At 42.6% G+C, this 17376-nt stretch overlaps 2 protein-coding genes across 4 annotated transcripts; both read left to right on the top strand.

The window, feature by feature from the left end:
- The first annotated feature begins 730 nt into the window (after positions 1–730).
- LOC115360519 (uncharacterized) lies at positions 731–3984 on the top strand. The gene is made up of 4 exons (XM_030053486.1): positions 731–846; positions 1138–1231; positions 2167–2254; positions 2478–3984. The coding sequence occupies exons 1-4, from the start codon at positions 828–830 to the stop codon at positions 3501–3503; spliced, it is 1227 nt and encodes a 408-aa protein (XP_029909346.1). The 5' UTR covers positions 731–827; the 3' UTR covers positions 3504–3984.
- A 1336-nt stretch (positions 3985–5320) lies between these two features.
- On the top strand, positions 5321–15400 carry LOC115360503 (uncharacterized). 3 transcript variants are annotated; one of them, XM_030053451.1, is made up of 14 exons: positions 5321–5453; positions 5846–5947; positions 6064–6157; positions 6256–6343; positions 7276–7612; positions 8159–8252; positions 8986–9073; positions 9609–9915; positions 10305–10398; positions 10835–10922; positions 11711–12029; positions 12472–12565; positions 12683–12770; positions 13573–15400. In XM_030053451.1, the coding sequence occupies exons 2-14, from the start codon at positions 5878–5880 to the stop codon at positions 14131–14133; spliced, it is 2322 nt and encodes a 773-aa protein (XP_029909311.1). In that variant the 5' UTR covers positions 5321–5453; positions 5846–5877; the 3' UTR covers positions 14134–15400. The 3 variants fall into 3 exon arrangements, with proteins under 3 accessions (XP_029909311.1, XP_029909313.1, XP_029909312.1); XM_030053453.1 differs by having other exon boundaries at positions 5357–5459; XM_030053452.1 differs by lacking the exon at positions 5321–5453 and having other exon boundaries at positions 5473–5947.
- The last annotated feature ends 1976 nt before the right edge of the window (positions 15401–17376 follow it).

Here is a 17376-nt window from a genome sequence, read left to right as displayed (position 1 = left end):
TCTAGGACCACCTGTCCTTTAGGTTTTGGTTTCAGCTCTGCTCTTGCACACTTGACCCATATAAGGCCCACGCATCTTCCTGCACGCCTTGTTCAGGTAGATCTGCTTCAACCAATCAGCATGAAGCCCTTAAATGGATCAGGTGTGAAGGAGCAGAGCTGAAACAAAAATCTGCAGGACAGGCGGTCCTTGAGGACTGGGTTGGGGAACACTGCTCTAGATCATAAACATGTACACCATCATTAAATCCTGAAGAAAAGCATATTTACTGATTGTACTCTGGCTGTTAGTGGTGTTGGGTCTGCTGAAAGTTACACAATACACAAAGTACGTCACACAGTAATACAGTAAAACAATACCCCCCTCCCAAACAAACAAATAAATAAAGTGAATAAATAAATAAATAAATAAATAGCCAATAAATAAATAAGTAAATAGTCCTCCAAATAGCAGATTAAACGTAAATAAAATGAAGAGACATTAAAACATGTAAAGACACTGAGAAAACACTCTGGGAGAAAAAAATATCTGGAATTGTATGAATGTATGAAATTGTATGAATTATATACTGAAGTAGTAGGCTATTTAAGCTCAAAAGGGTTTATTCTTTTTTTTTTTTTTTTTTTTTTTTTACCTTCGACGCATGACTGTCCTCAGTTCACGCTTTAAATCAATAGGTGGCGATAAAGCACCCTGTCATTGTTTGCCAACCGCTGCTAAACAACAACATTGAAGAGGAAGAAGAAGAAGAAGACCAGTGCTTCCGGTTTTCATACGCGGGACTGGAGCTGGAGTGGCAACATCCAGGGGCTGGAACACCTGGGAAAATGGACGTTTACTACAGAAGTAACTTTGTGATTTTTGCAGTTTAAAATGTCATCGACAATAATAAGCCAACACATGTAGACCAGGCTGTGTGATAACGTACATTTGGCAAGGTCACGTTTGTTACGTGATTCATATTTATATGTCAGACTGATAATCTCTTTCAAGTGACAGATGCAGATGTCAGACTGTTGCTGTATTGATAGATATAAGAATGATGAAATTGTTTCTGTAGTGACAGAGATATCACTGAAAAGCTGTTTCCATGGTGACACAGATAGCCAGGCTGATGATCAAACTTTGTTTTTCAAGTGACAGACAGAGAGATCCGGCGGATGATAGAGCTTCGTGCTACCAATGAGGCCATCTTCACTGGAAGGAGGCACTCTGCCATGAGAGCCTGGAGGTCAGTCCGGCCTCTTCCCTCATAAACCAGTCCCCATTCACAAATCGGTTGCCTTGATGCTCCCTTGCTCTCAGGCCAACGTGGATTCCTGGCAGAACTTGACTTAATACCTCCTCTGAATTGTTAGGAGCCACTCTTCAGTTAAGCATCCATCCCAACACCAAACAGAACTTCAGATTCAATAAAAAAGTGTGTTTTAGTGTTTTATGCCCCCAATCCAATGTTTGGATTCAAGCTCATTTTTAGTTTAGAATTTATTGATTTCTGATGTCTAAATGTTGAAGTGTAATTCTGGGAAAGGTTTCCAGCGTACTTCACATGAGAGATTTGCTTCCCACTAGTTTACTTGAGAGCTGCTTGTTCAGTTCCTTATGTAGAGGGGCCAGCATTCTCTGACTTCAAAAGAGAAACCAGACACTTGAAACTTTATGATTGTGAGTAAGTGGTGTGAATGAATTTTCCCTCACAGATGTGATTCATAGGTACTGCCTTTAGCAGTCAGGGTTAGGCTCTGTAGCTGTGGGTCACATTTAGTTTCCTTTGAGCTGCTCTCCACTTTTGCACTGACACTGTAAGCAGCTGAACTGGTAAGACGTACTGTCTCCATGCTACCAAGGTCATGGGTCACAGACACAGGGAGGCAAGGCCAGGCAGATTGACACGTTACACAGAGCTGTTGAACTCTAGAAGGATATCTCCTTTAAATAAGGCAGGCCGGTGAGCAACCCTCAGAACTGGTGTGTCACTAGACGGTGTTCACACTTGTGCTCACACTCTCTCCTTCTCAGCTGAGCATCAATAAAGTATCTGGTGTGACACTGTCATCATGCAAGAGAGTAAGGCATTTTTGCACACCTGCCCTGTATGATTACCAGCATATCAGCGTCCATATTATATTACACCAATACCTAATAATGGACTCTGTTTACACTCAGAGCCATAGCTAAGGAGATGGGGCTCCAAGGGAAGCTGACGGCACGCCAGTTAAAGAAGAAGTGGGAGAACTTGAAAGAAAAGCATAAGGTCAGTGTGGCTGAAGTCTGGCTCCTACAGGTGTAGGTCATCAATTGACCAAACTCTAAACTGACTGAGATGTCTACATCGAATATTGTTTGCAGTCAAATAAGCACTCCTTTTAACCAATGCATTTTGGTGCTGCTGATGTATGTAAGTTCAAAGGAGTTTTGACATTGGAGTGAGTAGATAACGACTGACTTTTCATTTCTGGGTGTCCTTTTCTGTGCAGTTGCTGAAGAACCCTCCGGAAGGCAAGCTGAACAAGACCAAACCCCAGTCATGGCGCTGGTTCCAGCTGATGGACGAGGCTATGAGCGGCCGTCTAGCCGGGACTGCCCACATCCTCGACCCCTCTCTGTTCGAAGATCGTGAAGACGGGCAACCAGACTTGCCCAGGCTTGGTGTTGGGGTGATGAAGGAGTCGGCTTCTGAGATGAGTGTTGATGACACCGGGCTACCTGAAGCAGATGCGGTACCTGGAGACACAGGGACACCCAGGGACATTCAGTCCCCTGTGGGAGTTTGGATACTTGAGGAAGCTGAAACAGATGGGGGAGACCCTATCCCTATCCCTAACGCCACAGAGTGTGTGCAGGCTTTGCCAGCCAGTGAAAGCGTGATGGACAGTGGTCCCACTTCCACACTGTATGCCACCTTACTGTCTGACTTTACTGCGGCATCAGAAGGAAAGTATAACAAGGTCAATGAGGTGGCTCCGACCTCCATCAGCACGGACAAAAACATCACCATGGAGACCGCTGAGCTAGACCGACAGATAGCAGAGCTGGAGACAGAGAGACAGGCACTGGAGAGAGAGCAGGATGAGATTGATAGAGAAGGGCTGGCACTGGAGAGAGAGAGACAGCTTCTGAAGAGAGAGGTGGTGTCTGTTGAACGGGAGAGAGCAGGCATAGATAGAGACAGAGCGGCCATAGATAGAGACAGGGCGGCTCTAGAAAGAGACAGGGCGGCTCTAGATAGAGATAGGGCGGCGCTAGATCGAGATAGAGCGGCTCTGGACAGAGATAGAGAAATTCTGGACAGAGACAGGGCATTTCTAGACAGAGACCGAGCAGCTCTGGAGAGAGAGAGAGTGGGTCTAGAGGGGGGTCAGGCTGAGATGCAGGCAGACAAGGAGGTCATCCTACAGACAGGGTTCTACCAGAGCTGGAGGACTCCAGACGTAGATCCAGACCGACTGGAGACCAGACAGAGACTAGTTTCTTTATTCCATAAGTTCATTCAAAAACTTTGAAGAAACTAGGAAGGAAGTGTGAAAGATAATCTCTAACACGTACTGTGTTGTTTAGACAGGATTTCTGGTGATGTATCCCAGCCTTTGGTGGCCATGTTGGATGTTCTTGATTCTTGAGCATAGGTGGCTGGGAATAACTTGATTGCTTCTCAACGGAAAGCATTTTATGACTAATCCATCTGATCTTTTTGTATTCAGTGTTTTGGCTGTAGATAATCTTAGCTTGTAAGATGATTAGTCTGTCTTGTAGTTCCTGGTCAGCTAACATCACTGTTTTGTTGTAAATATGCTCACATTTCATATTAGTTAATGCATCTAGCAGAAGCAGTGCTAGTAGCAGGGACGTTTCCTGATATTACATCCTGCTGGGGCACATGGCCTTGACTGAAATAGTGCAGCAGTTTGTAGTCAGTTTATATTCATCAACACTGTTATGTTGATGAATGTGCGTTTTCCTGTAAAAATAAACCAGTGGACTGAATTTATCTGGGCTTTTCTTGGGGTCAGAACTCCATGTGAATTCCCGTGGCACAGGAGGCCAGATATTACAGAGCACAAGAATCTAACATGTCTACACCACACATGTATAGGCAGTATCCCATTAGCCAGATCTAGTAAATACCTCCTGTTTTATACATCATAGGACTCCTAATTGAGTTGGTAAATGAAAGGAATGACCAGAAGAACAGACCATGTACCAATTTAATGCACTATTTTTTATTATTACAGAATTACAATACATTATACGAAATGAAGTGCAAAATGCTGTTCATCGTCTCCACAGTGAAGCCAACTGTAAAACAAAATCTTCTGTTTCGTACTTGGTATCCCCGGTTCTCCCACTTTAAAGATTAGCCAAAGCCCAGATCTATTCTCTGTAAAGGCTGACCTCTGGTGGTGAACAGCAGAGTGCCTGCTCTTTGGGGGCAGGAGATGTCCCCAAAGGCCAGGCACTGCTGAGCTCTGAAGAGCAGGGACAAAAATCTTAACAAGCACAAGCTCCCCTTCCACCATGGCTTATTTCTCCTATAACAGAGCACAGCTGATTGACCAATAAAATGATAGGAAAAGGATGTCTGTTGTCCAGTCCGTCTGAACTGTTTGGATGGATGCTTTTGGGATGGTTTCTACAAGGCTGAAAAATTAATCACACTATTATCAAACTTGCAATATGGTCAATGCTACATCCAAACCGCAAGAGCTGGAATTTTTTGAAGTATTGTGGTGTTACAGAGATTCTGTGGAGCACAAAAGGTATTCTCCAGACAGAAGCAAAAAATTGTACAGTCAGACCCCATTGAAAATCACAGTGTCACTGATTTAATAGTTTTACATTGAAAATGAAAATGATGATGTAAAAATAACCATCTCTAAAACTGAATTATATCACTATTGCAAGATCTGTAAAATGAATCACAACATGATTTTTTTTTTTTTTTTTTTTTTTTTTTTTTTACCATATCGTTGAGCCCTATGTTCTACACAGTTAATTAATTAGGTGTAACTTAGTGTTGTGGCACTGATATATTTAAGCTCTTATATATTTATTTATGTATTTGTTTGGTTTAATGTTAGTAGCACATGTAGTACACAGATACATACATGTAACATTTGCCAGATAACTGCTATGAGAAGCAAATAGGGCCCAGATAGAACAGTGTACAGTTAAGAACAGTGGACAGAATATAGAGGGAAAAAAATAAAATAATAATAATTTTCATTCAATTTCTGAAAACTGAAAGTGCTTAGTGAAATAGATAAAACCTTCAGGCCTATAAAAGTTGACCTAATTTATGAAATACTAGCTGTGCTGGACTGTTTGGGTTTCCGAGTACCCCCGCCCTCCTGGGCTGTAGACCACGTGACGAGGGGCAGCCCTGGCAGAGTTACCGAGCGCACCCAGAACAGAGGAAACGGGATGCAGGCTACCTCTGCTCAGGGGACTAACTGGTAACGGTATTTATTTATGCTTTTATCCACTTTAATGGCAATGGCATGAAATAACGTTACACAGCATGGGTTGGAATCACTCCGCCGTAACGGCGACCGGCGTTGGTGTGAACCGGGAATGCCGGCTCCATGTCGGCTTGTTGTTATTTAGGTTAGCCAGTTAGCTAGCGAGCAGCCTGCCTCTCATCGCTTTACTGCAGGCGTAGAGGAAACAACTAACCGCCAACTGGTCAAAGTCAAATGAGTCTTTAAGTTACCTCAGTGTTTTTACAGTGCACAAGCTGGCATTCTCTCAGGACGAACACAGCGGGCAAACTTGCAGGATGTGGTAGCGGATGTAGTTAGCATCAGGCCTGAATACCAACACACTCCCTTCCCTCCTTCCTCCCTAGCTGCCTCTGGAATAGAGCCCTTCTCCTCTTCCATGATCACAATGGAGTCCACCATGAATCCGCTGCCTCCACTGCCTCCGCTACCAGAAAACTCATACAAAAGTGAGTAAGCATGCCTTCTGTAACACATATATGTGCATGTATACATGAACTCCAGCATTAGATGTGGTGTCCCAACTGTGCAGTTAAGTGTTGAGTGTTGACCTTTGACCCTTCAGTGACTGAGGAGGATGTCAAGAGGCTGATTGAATTCCGGGCCTCCAACGAGGCTCTTTTCACAGGGAAAAGGAATTCTGCCAAGATAGCATGGAAGTATGTACACGTTTTTGTTTTTGTTTTTTCTCTTAAGCTTGTTTGTTAATGTGTTTTCTCCCAGCTAAGTTGATGTGACCTACCTGTGTGTTCTGCAGCACCATTTTAAAAGGATTGGGCCTTCAAGGGAAGCTGACAGCAGACCAGATCGCCAAAAAATGGGACAATCTGAGGACAAAATACAAGGTAAATAGCATGCTTGGAACTAAGTATATAGTTTACTAACAGTGTGTTGGTATCACCTGATGATAACTGTCAGTATGCATGTCAGACAAGTGAATCCTGTAGGTGTAATATGGGGACATCTCTGGCAATCATCATGGGATTCCTTATCAAAAAGTGGGTAGGCCTTCTATTTCCATCAGATGAAACCAGAATTTATCAGCATTTGTTTTTATTTATTTATAAAGGGCTTCTCCAAATGTTGCCCTGACATTTGACAGCATTTACTAGCGGGAGAGTTGGAACACATGACACCGGCTCACAGGACTGGCTGGTGCAACAGGTTCTTAGAATTAACACAAATCTGGCAAAGACTGCTTTTAGATTTTTGCACCACACATTTAGAATGAACTACAGCGTGACTTTGAAGCCTGAGACTCTGATGCCAGTGGGTCAACTCAAAACTCTGACTGAAGCTGTGACTGTTTTTGACTTGTTTTTAATGAACTTATATTGTATTACTTTTGTTTTATGATATTTTTACCCTCATTATTATCTTGTTTTTTTTATTGTCATGTTACTTGTATGGCAATACTGTAATCGACATTGAACACATTAAAATTGTTTGTTTGATTGATGAAATGTACTCAGGTCTCCTTTGAAAATGAGATCTTGATCTCATCGGGACTTAACCGGTTAAATAAAGATCATAAGACTGCTACTACTACTACTGCTACTACTACTACTAATAATAATCATAATAATATGCAGCAGGAGAGGCACAAGTTTCTGTATCTATGTATCTCTCTGTAGGTAATCTCTCTTTCCGAAGGTGTGTGTAAATACTTATCTAACTATATCTACTTTTAGGAGTGTGTTCTTGCAAGTGTTTCTTTTTGTATTTTTTGTATCTGTGTCTACCCACAGTTATCTCTAAAGGCTCTTGTGTTCTCCAGGACCTGAAGCAGCCCTACCAGGGCCAGGAGAGCATGGGGGGAGCCGTGGACTCCTGGCCCTGGTTCCACATCATGGACGAAGCCATGCAGGGTCGGCTCTACAACAGCAACCTGGTCCTGAGTCCAGACACGGTTCACAACGCTGCTCACCGCACCAACGACCAGGTCAGCCAGAACCCGGAGAACGCCGACATCCTGGAGTTCCTCATCAAAACAGAGATGGAGGATACCGTGGCGGCAGAAAGCACAGAGGATGACGGGACGGTCCACAGCGAGGCTCCTCCCACAGAGGGAGTTCCTATGGGCTGGAGGAGGATGTCTGAATGCACATATAAAAGTAGGGAACTAAGTAATGGCTGCACCCTGGCATGGAAGCATTAATGTGTTTGTTCATGAGTTATGTGATCAGCAACCGCTTTTTCTCTTGAAGATGAAATCCCAATGAATAGTTCACTCACCCTCAAGTGAGCTACTAAAATGTGTCTTATTTTGTTTGCCTCAAGGGTTTGAAAGGAATACAGATGGGCCGTGAATAAAATGCAATAGGCTTAGTAGATACCATGAAACAACAGATCAAGGGGTTCAGGCCTCAGTTTTAGTGATATTGGTGGCAGAGGGGAACAGGCACATCCTCAAAAGAAATGCAGTCACTTTTAAATATCTTTGTTTTTTTTCTCTTAGTTAATGTGAGATATTTGTTCATGTTTGACTGTCTTATGTCTGGTTTTAGTGGAAAGCTGTTCAGGAGTCGTTATGGCAGTGTAGATAAAATATGTCACTGCAAAGCATGGATTGCCTTTTGATTTAATTTGCTTTAGTTTATTGTAAATGTCTCTTAATATGTGTTAACATGTGACTAACAACTGGATTTCTTTATTAACAGTGACAGAGCCAGAAACAGAGAGAATGATCAAACTTCGAGCAGCTAATGAAGCACTCTTCACCGGCAGGAAGCACTCAGCCAAGCCAGCCTGGAGGTGAGTGGCAGGTTGGATGGTTTCTGGTCTGGTCCTGCATCCCTGATCCCAGATCTGTCTAGAGCAGTGTTGGCATGGCTATTATTTGTCCAGGGTTTCTTCATGGTAGCTTAACAAGGGCTGAATTTCAGTGTCCGGTCTTCCAGCGCTTTGGGCTCGCTCCCTTTGGGCGTTCATATGAACTCAGGGCTGGTTACATGTTGATGGTGACCACAAGGGGGGGGGGGGGGCATGGTAATGTGAAACTAATGGCCCCAAAAGGGAAACCCTGAGAGGACTGAATTATACTTGGGTGGCTGTTAAAATACCTGGGCAAGTTGCCCTGGGCGTCTGGCTTTAAGCCATGGTTGTTGTTGTGGTGAGAAATGCTGTAGGTCGTGCAGTAGGTTCTGCACATGCGTCAACATGTCATTATGCTGCTGTATCACTTATATTGTGATGTGACACTTTTTTCATGTGCAAATTTATACCAGTATTATATTGTAAATGATATGATATGGCACAGACCTTCATCTGGGCTTTGCAAGTGAGACAGTAGCATTGCTTCAAAGCCACAGATATCATTAAATCTGCCTTATTTCTTCCTCAAAAACCATTTCAAACTCTCACATCATCTGGCACTCATTTATTACATTTACTGAACACATCAGTAAAATCACCTGAAGTCTCAGGGCTCAGTGTGCAGGTTTGTAGTCTGAACACTGACTCATTACAAAAATGTGTTTTCTTGCAGAGCTATTCTGTATGAGTTGGGTCTTCAGGGTAAAGTGACCACCGACCAGTTAGCCAAGAAATGGGACAACCTGAAGAGGAGATACAAGGTAGGACCGCGCACCTCCATTAACATCCTATCTCTAATTTGCAGTGACGTCACTCTTCTGTTGACACCATATTACCTCCATTTTGACTTCTCTCATTAGTTCCATTAATGGGAAAATTGTCTAATCTTGTTTTAATAACATACTTTCTTTCCTGAGTACAAATTAAAACACCTGTCTAACCCTGGCAGTAGGATGGGAGGCACGAATTTCATTGCTGGCCTACGGATATAGAAAGACGTAACATAGTAGCATCAGACTTTATCTGCAGACTTTAGTAGTGTTAGCTAGGTAGAGAGGAAGGGTCACTTCCTCTCAGGACTAAATATCTTTTCTTCTTAAGTCGAGTGAGATGTTTGCTCATTAATGATCACTTGTATACAGTCTGAGGTTTTCATGAACAGAGTCGGTGTCAACAAAACACTGACATCACTGCAAGTCATGACAAACAGTAGTTGGTTTTGGTAACAGAGGTGATGAGATACAGGAGGATAAGGTTCCTCTATAGCCGGACTTTAGAGTTTCCTGTTTCTACCAGGAGCTGAAATTTCCAGCTCGGGGTGTGGAGACGAACCCAAACTCCTGGCCCTGGTTCTACAGGATGAATGACGCCATGGAGGGCCGTTTCGCTGGCTCAGCGCCCATCCTCACACCCATTGTGGAGGATGGAGATGAGGAGTGTGAGCCCTCGCCACCAGCGCCAAGGAAACGAGCCCGCCGGAGCCGAGGGGGCATGGCTGAGTTCCTGACGGAGTCGGAGATGGACCTCCTGGTTGACAATGAAGACAAGAACGGATCCACAGCTCTAGGAGACCTGCACCGGATGACCGAGTTCACCTACAAATGTAAGGAATGCAGGAATACTTGGCTGTATTTTCTCACTGTGATAGAGTGTATTTTGTCTGTATTTTTGATTGGCTTGAAGAAAATATAATTAATGGTGAAAAACAGTGTGAAAAGCCTGTTGCACCAGATGTCCGATTCTGACACAACTTTCCTTTTTCCTCTTTAATTTTAATACAGCTGAAGAGCTTCGGGCAGTAATTCTAGTTTTGTCCCATATGTGTCACTCTTTGGATCTAAGTTATGTTTCAAGTTGAGATTCCACTGCATGTTCCAGTGTTTAAAATCACACTGGTCAGCTTAATAGAGGCACTATAATTAAAAGTAAAGGTGATGTGTACGCTGGTGGAGAGTTGAGTTGTGGTAAGATGAATTCTGACCTTCATTACAGTAACAGAAGAAGACACTAGGCGGCTAATTGAGCTACGGGCTGCAAACGAGTCTCTCTTCACTGGGAGGAGGAACACTGCCAAGCCAGCATGGAGGTAAAGGCGCATTCCACCCAATCTAATCACACATTTATCTTATTCCTCTGCTATGTTCAGATTTTCTTTTGTGTCAGGAAAGCACCACCACAATGTGATGATGTAATGGGATTATAAAACATGTTTTACTGTCAGTATCCTCAGTAGGAATGTACTATGTCCCTTTAAGTTGCTGATTGACTGAATTTTTATTGCTTTTGTGCTCAGTCTCTTGAGCTCTCCATCATATTTAGATTATCAGACTCAATAAAGGACAAATGAAATTAAAACATTGGAATAGCATGCAGGAATTGGTCTGTGGGGTGTTAATGATCTTAAATGTTTTGTCAGGCCCATTACTTGGTCTCTGTTTGCAAGAAGAGAGGACTTGCAAGAGCAAAAGGGCAATACAAAAGTAGTAGCATTCCCATGTGAAATGATGTGGTTTTGCCCACAGGGGAATAGTGAAGGAGATGGGTCTGACAGGCAAGATAACTCCTGACCAAGTCGCCAAGAAGTGGGACAACCTGAAGACCAAATTTAAGGTAACTGAGTGAGCACTCACTCCGTTTGATTTACACTGAAACCATAACTCTATCTACAAAGTAAGAACTGTCAGCACTACAGTGATCACTGCATCTACAGGACCTGCTGATGCTGGTTTGTATAATCTTTTGAGTACACAAAGTGTTTTCCCACATCCTGGATTATTCACAGTGCTGGGTAAATGCCAGCATACTACATACACTGCAAAAACTCTTATTTCAAGTCAAAAATGTCTTATTCCTAGTCAAAATATCTCATTACACTTAAAATAAGACATGATCACCTCAGAAGTAACTTGTTTTTAGACAGTTGTCTCTTGTTTCAAGTGAAAATTTGCTTGAAACAAGTGAAAATTTGCTTGTTTCATTGGCAAAATTTGTTTCTTGTTTCTAGCTAATTTTGACTTATTTCAAGTGAATTTTCACTTTTTCCACTGGCAAATTTTTCCAATGAAACAAGCAAATTTTCACTTGTTTCAAGTGAATTTTCACTTGAAACAAGTGAAAATTGTCTAAAAACAAGTTACTTCTGAGGTGATCATGTCTTATTTTAAGTGTAATGAGATATTTTGACTAGAAATAAGACATTTTTGACTTGAAATAAGACAAATAATCTTGGTAAGATTTTGCGTTTTTGCAGTGTAGGAGTCTGAATGTACTGTGTTTTCGTCTCTGATTGGTTAATTTTACCATCACATTTCAGGGCATGGCATTATGGATACTATTTTTCTGCATACCCATCTGTCTCTCTATCTGTCAGTCTTATCTGTCTCTCTACCTTTGTGTAGGACCTGAAGTTTCCTCCGCGGGGGATGGAAGGCCAGAATAGCCCTGCCTCCTGGCCCTGGTTCCAGCTAATGACTGATGCTCTGGAGGGCCGACTGGCAGGAAAAGCTCCTAAAGTGACGCCCCTCTGGACCAACGAGGAGGACAACGTCTTCGGCTCATCTCCGCCGCCTGATAGAGATTGTTTACTGGCCGAGAGGAGCAGCGTCTCAGAGCTGGAGAGCATGGTGGGCGGAGACAGCGCTGAGGCTGATGGGAATGTTACCTACATCGACGCCAGTGGGGAGGAGTGTTCGACGCCCTCTGACCTCTCTTACAAGAGTAAGACGGTTTGTTCTGGCTTCAATGAATTTTCTAGGTTTTTAATGCTCAAAAATGTTTGCATGACTGTTGCATTTCATTCTGCTTTATTATTATCGCTTTAGTCATTATCAACATGATCTATCAACACTGGAACTTACAATATTACAAATTGTCATATTAAAATACAATCCCAGCTTGTAGTCACCCCCATCAGTTGCACAATCCTCCACCTGTGCAGCTTACATTACCTTGCAGTCTGTGAATAAGGATTTTGACCAGATGTTATAATCATGAACCCTCTGTTGCTCCGGTTAAATATTTGTATCTGGTTGTCTGTGTACCTGTGCCTTTCCATCTCTGCATGTCCAATAACTGCCTGTTTTTCTCTCCCTCTCCTCTTTTTTTTTTTTTAACGTTCTCTGTATCTGTTTCTGCGTCTCTATATGTCCGTCTGTCACAGTGACAGACCAGGACACCAGGAGGCTGATTAAACTACGAGCTGCTAACGAGGCGCTGTTCACTGGGAGGAGGAACGCTGCCAAGGCTGCCTGGAAGTAAGACACTGCCTCGTATCATCAGTCTGAAATACCATACTGCCTCAGTTGGTACTCATGCTGTTTGTAACTGCATTGTTGTCCTTATGCCCATGTTGTCTGTCCTAACTCCAACAGGGCTATCCTGAAGGAACTGGGACTGCTAGGAAAGGTCTCAACCTACCAGATGTCAAAGAAATGGGACAATCTGAAAAGGAGATATAAGGTAGTCTGTTTACCAACAACCAGACTCCACAATAAACTGCCAGTGGAGGGGTGAGAAGATCATACAGACAAGCTGCTACCTATAGTCCTCCTTGAATAGTTCTGTGATCATTCAGTAGCATCTCTGCTGCTGAAAATACCAGTGCCAGACTGAGCCACGTCTGTAAGAAAGTACTGAATCCATGCTAGAGATATATTTTTTGTTATAGATTGGTTGTATTACCTGGGAGTGGAACATGTCTTTTGACTGAGGAAATTAACCCGCAGTGACCGCACTGCAAAATTTATGTTTTTAAAAAATAAGTAATTGAAGAACATTATCTTAAAATGAAATCCAAATTCATTAAAAAATTGCAGATATGTTAAATCAAAGTAATTTATTAAGGGTACTTAATGTCTAATTATATTTTTGTGAGAAGCATACTTATTGCATTCAGAATGTTTCTGCCCCTGTCATCATGCTAAGCCATCGTGCTAACCTTTATTTAATCAGGCAAGTCAATAAGAGCAAATTCTTATTTCCAGTGGTGGCCTAGCAAAAGGCAAAGCCTCTTGAGGGGAGGGGGTAGGGACTGAACAGAAAATTTAAAGGTTAAAAAGACAGCACTACACATCCAAATGTTTCCAACACACCCATCGCTTACATACAGTCACAACAACCATACATTTGACAACCAGCATTTCATAAAAAAATATGCAGTCTAATACACAGGCATTACATTGTATTCAAATCTCAATAAACGATAAAAAAAACTGTCCAAACATTTGAGCATGGTGAGCTTATTTCTCTCTTCTCTCCTCAGGATCTGAAGTATCCTCCAGTAGGGATGGAGAGTATGGCAGACAGCGCCTCCTCCTGGCCATGGTTTCATCTGATGAACGAAGCCATGGAGGGGCGCCTCGCAACCAGCGCCCCGCTCCTCACCCCTGTCACTCAGGACGACGATCAGCAGCCTGACCCCGCCCCCAGACACAGACTGCGGCCCCCTCCCCCCTCTTCCTCTACGGACTACGCACAGGAGTCGTTCAGCGACGCCACAGACCAGTGCCAGCGGACCTCAGACCAGTGTGACGGATCACTGGGAGGACTGGAGAGGGAGTGGGAGATGGTGGAGAGAGAGAGGGCAGCACTGGAGAGAGAGAGGGAGATGGTGGAGAGAGACAGGGCGGCTGTGGAGCGAGAGAGGGCTGCGGTGCAGGCGGAGAGGCTGTGGTTGGAGAGAGAGCGAGCGGCGGTGGAGCGAGATCGAGCCATAGTGGAGCAGGAGAGAGCGGCGCTGGGACGAGAGAGGGAGGTTCTGGACCAGCGAGCCTTGATGCTGAACTCTGTGGGACACTCCGGACACCTCAACGCCCTCATGTAGACACCCTGACACAATACAGTGGTTGACTACCCTTGGGTTGTAGACAGTTTGGTTCAGTTTGAGTGTTCAGGTTATTCAAACGGTGGCTATGAAGCCTGGACGTGAATCTACATTAATATACACTATGTACATCCCGTACATCATCTACAGTATGGACTTACTCCTCATCCTCATTCAGCCTGCACAGACTTTGGCTCCGCACCGCTGATTTTAGACATTTGGAAGCACAGAAGCTGCTTTTAACAATGATGGAAGCCTTAAGATACACAGTAAAAGTGTGTCGTATAGTATCGTAAGAACTGAGATGTGGTCAGTGGCTTAAGCCGTACAGTTCTTCTTCATGAATGCAATAACCATGTTATGTCATTCTCCATGAAGGTAATATGGAGCCACACAGCCAAACTCTGAATGTGCATAGATCATCACATTTATCGATTTGCAGCATCAATGTGAAATGTTTTGACATTTTCAAAACAGCTGTATTTACATGTATATTGTTTAAAAAAAAAAAAAAAAGAAAGAAGAAGAATGATTGCTTGAGGATTGGTCTTAGGATTTAACCAAAGCTCATCTGTTTGTAATGTGGCAAATTTTTCTAAGGACCACAGCCTGATGAGATGTTCGTGCATTAGCCCTCAATAAACGGACCAGAACCACTACTTAGTATATTGATTATGTCTCACAAAGCAGATGACATGACTGCTGGTCACCATGGGAACCTGCTGCTTATACAAGACCAATGGGGTTATTGTAATAGGGTCATGTGACAAAGCTTTGTTGGCCTGGATTAATCCATCCAACGTTCCTATTGGAGTGGAGTGGAGAGGAGGAGGAAGAGGAGGAGTTGTGATTGTATAGTTCTGACACCAGACTAAAGGCTGCTGATACTAGTGTTGTCATGGTAACTGAAATTTCACTGTGGTAAAAGATTTGATAAATTTTTTTCACCTATGAGCTGAAATTCATTTTCAGGGATACCTCAAGAGGGTGTCAAGTATGGATTGGTATTCTTTAAAAATATATATATATATATACATATACTGGGATTGGAGTTGACAGACTAGCAGTTTGGATTTGGTAACAAAGCCAAATTTTGGTTTCATGACAGCCCTAGCTGATGCTAATCAATACGCTGATTAGCTCGTTCACAGTAGAAGCTGTATTGTAAAGGAAATTCACTGCACTGTTCCCATTTGTTGCTTCCCCATGTATCTCACACTAACTTATTTTTATACACTGTAATAAATAATGTAAAACATTAATATCACAACCTCTTTTGACATTTGCTCTTTTCCTCATCTATTTCATATGCACAATGTGTCTTTATACACAAAACAGTGTTTTGCAGACAGTGCAGCCAAATGAACTCCTGGCCAGGCTGTAGTGCAGGTATTCCACATAACCTGTTTGACAAGAATAAGCACTCTGGATAAAATGCAGCTAACACTGATATTACAGTTTATACAAACTGTCTACAAGTTACTCCTCCATTCAATGTTAATGGGTGGCTCAGATCAGTTTGACATCACAGATTAGTCCTGCTTCAGGGCTTTGGAGAGTATAAATACAGATGAAACTCTTGAGTTGAGTGGTATTGCCCTTCACAGCCTTACGTGATGATGTAGAGGTCTCCACCAGCATCATGTCCACAACACACCACCTGGAAAATCCTTCATATTCTGCCTGAATGTCTCACTGCCTCCGGAGTGAAAACTGCAGGGCGCTTGTCCCAGCAAAAACATCCCGCCAGATTGTCAGTCCATCCCAGAAGTCACCCTCATGAAAAGATCAGTTTGTGCTTTATTAGTGTCAGGAGAGGGAAGAGGGTGACTGACTAATTTTACTCTGCAATGTCATAGTTACATGGTTTACCTTAGCAATCTGAGTTAACAGCTTTTCCTTTTTAAAGAAAGCTTCTTAAAGCATGAGGGCCAGAGGACAGACATTCAACACTTGATTATTATTCTGAGGGATTTCCAATTATTCTTCAACGGATTTGCCGTAAATCTTTATCAAGTGTGCACTTGATAAAGATTTTTTTTATTATTGAAATTGATTCTGTTCATCTCTTCATTAATACCATATTATTTAAATCTACTTTAAGTGCACTGTCAGCTTTGAGATGTAACCTAGAACAAATTTCTCAAGATTTGTGTCTAAATAAAAAAAAAAAAAAAAAATTACCATTGATCTGCATAGGGAGAAAACAGGTCAAAGTAACAGCAGGTATAATAAGCAGTCAAGAAAGAGAAACGGAGTTTACAACGCTGACCACTGATTTACGGGTGAGATAAACCCTCCTTTGCAGTAAAGTTTAACTCCTCTCAGATGCACATGATGTTGACCAGTGAGTCAGTATCAGAGTAAGCCTATGTATGTGCATATGAAAACAAAAAGAAGTGAGAATTGTATAATTCAGTAGAATTGAGTTTGAGCAGGTGGACACAATTTCAGAGCACCAAGACAATTACTGAATCAATGAAATTCAATTAAGTCCACAGCTGGACTCAAACCCTGGTCCTTCCTGTTCTCCCCTCTCTTCCCCAGCTTACGTGGACACAAGCACACACACGTCCGCACATGCAGACCTGCAGCACCCACAGAGAGCTGGCGTCATGTGTGTGTGTGTGTGTGTCCCAGTGCCCCATTTGAAAACCAGTTTTACACTTAAGGAGTGTTGTCACGTCTCGCTTCTGCAAAAAGTTAGTTTAGGATTAGCTTTAGGGCTTGGGTTTAGAGTTCACACTGGAAACGGGTTCAAGTTGAAGTTAGGTTCAAAACTGAGGTTACATCTGGGTAAAGGCCTGGGCTGGGATTAAGACTGGGATTAGAATTAGATTTAGGACTCGGTTTAATGGGTGAGGTGTGGCACAGGTCCTATCTAAGCACTATTTATTCCTTCATGTTCAGATGAGGGCCCCAACACATTTTAAGTAAATATTCCAAAATTAAAGCGGGAAAAGTCTCAAAGTTATAAAAGATTAGCTTTATGTTTAGGGTTAATAGTGAGAACAGTTTAAGGTTTTTTCTGTTAGTTTTTAGGGAAAATGTTTGGGAAATAAGGCAATAGAAGGTCCTCACATGTACGATAGGACAAACGTGTGTGTATGAACAGAAACAGGAACATTTAAAATAAATGGACAGAAGAAAAAGAGCCAGTCTTTGTGTCTCTACATCTCGTAACTTCTGAGGGCTTTACTATTAGCTGTTGGTAATGATTTTTATTTTATTACTGCACGCATT

The sequence above is a fragment of the Myripristis murdjan genome, chromosome 6, assembly GCF_902150065.1.
Source record: "Myripristis murdjan chromosome 6, fMyrMur1.1, whole genome shotgun sequence".
Taxonomy (NCBI): domain Eukaryota; kingdom Metazoa; phylum Chordata; class Actinopteri; order Holocentriformes; family Holocentridae; genus Myripristis; species Myripristis murdjan.
This window is presented reverse-complemented; position numbering and strand designations above follow the sequence as displayed.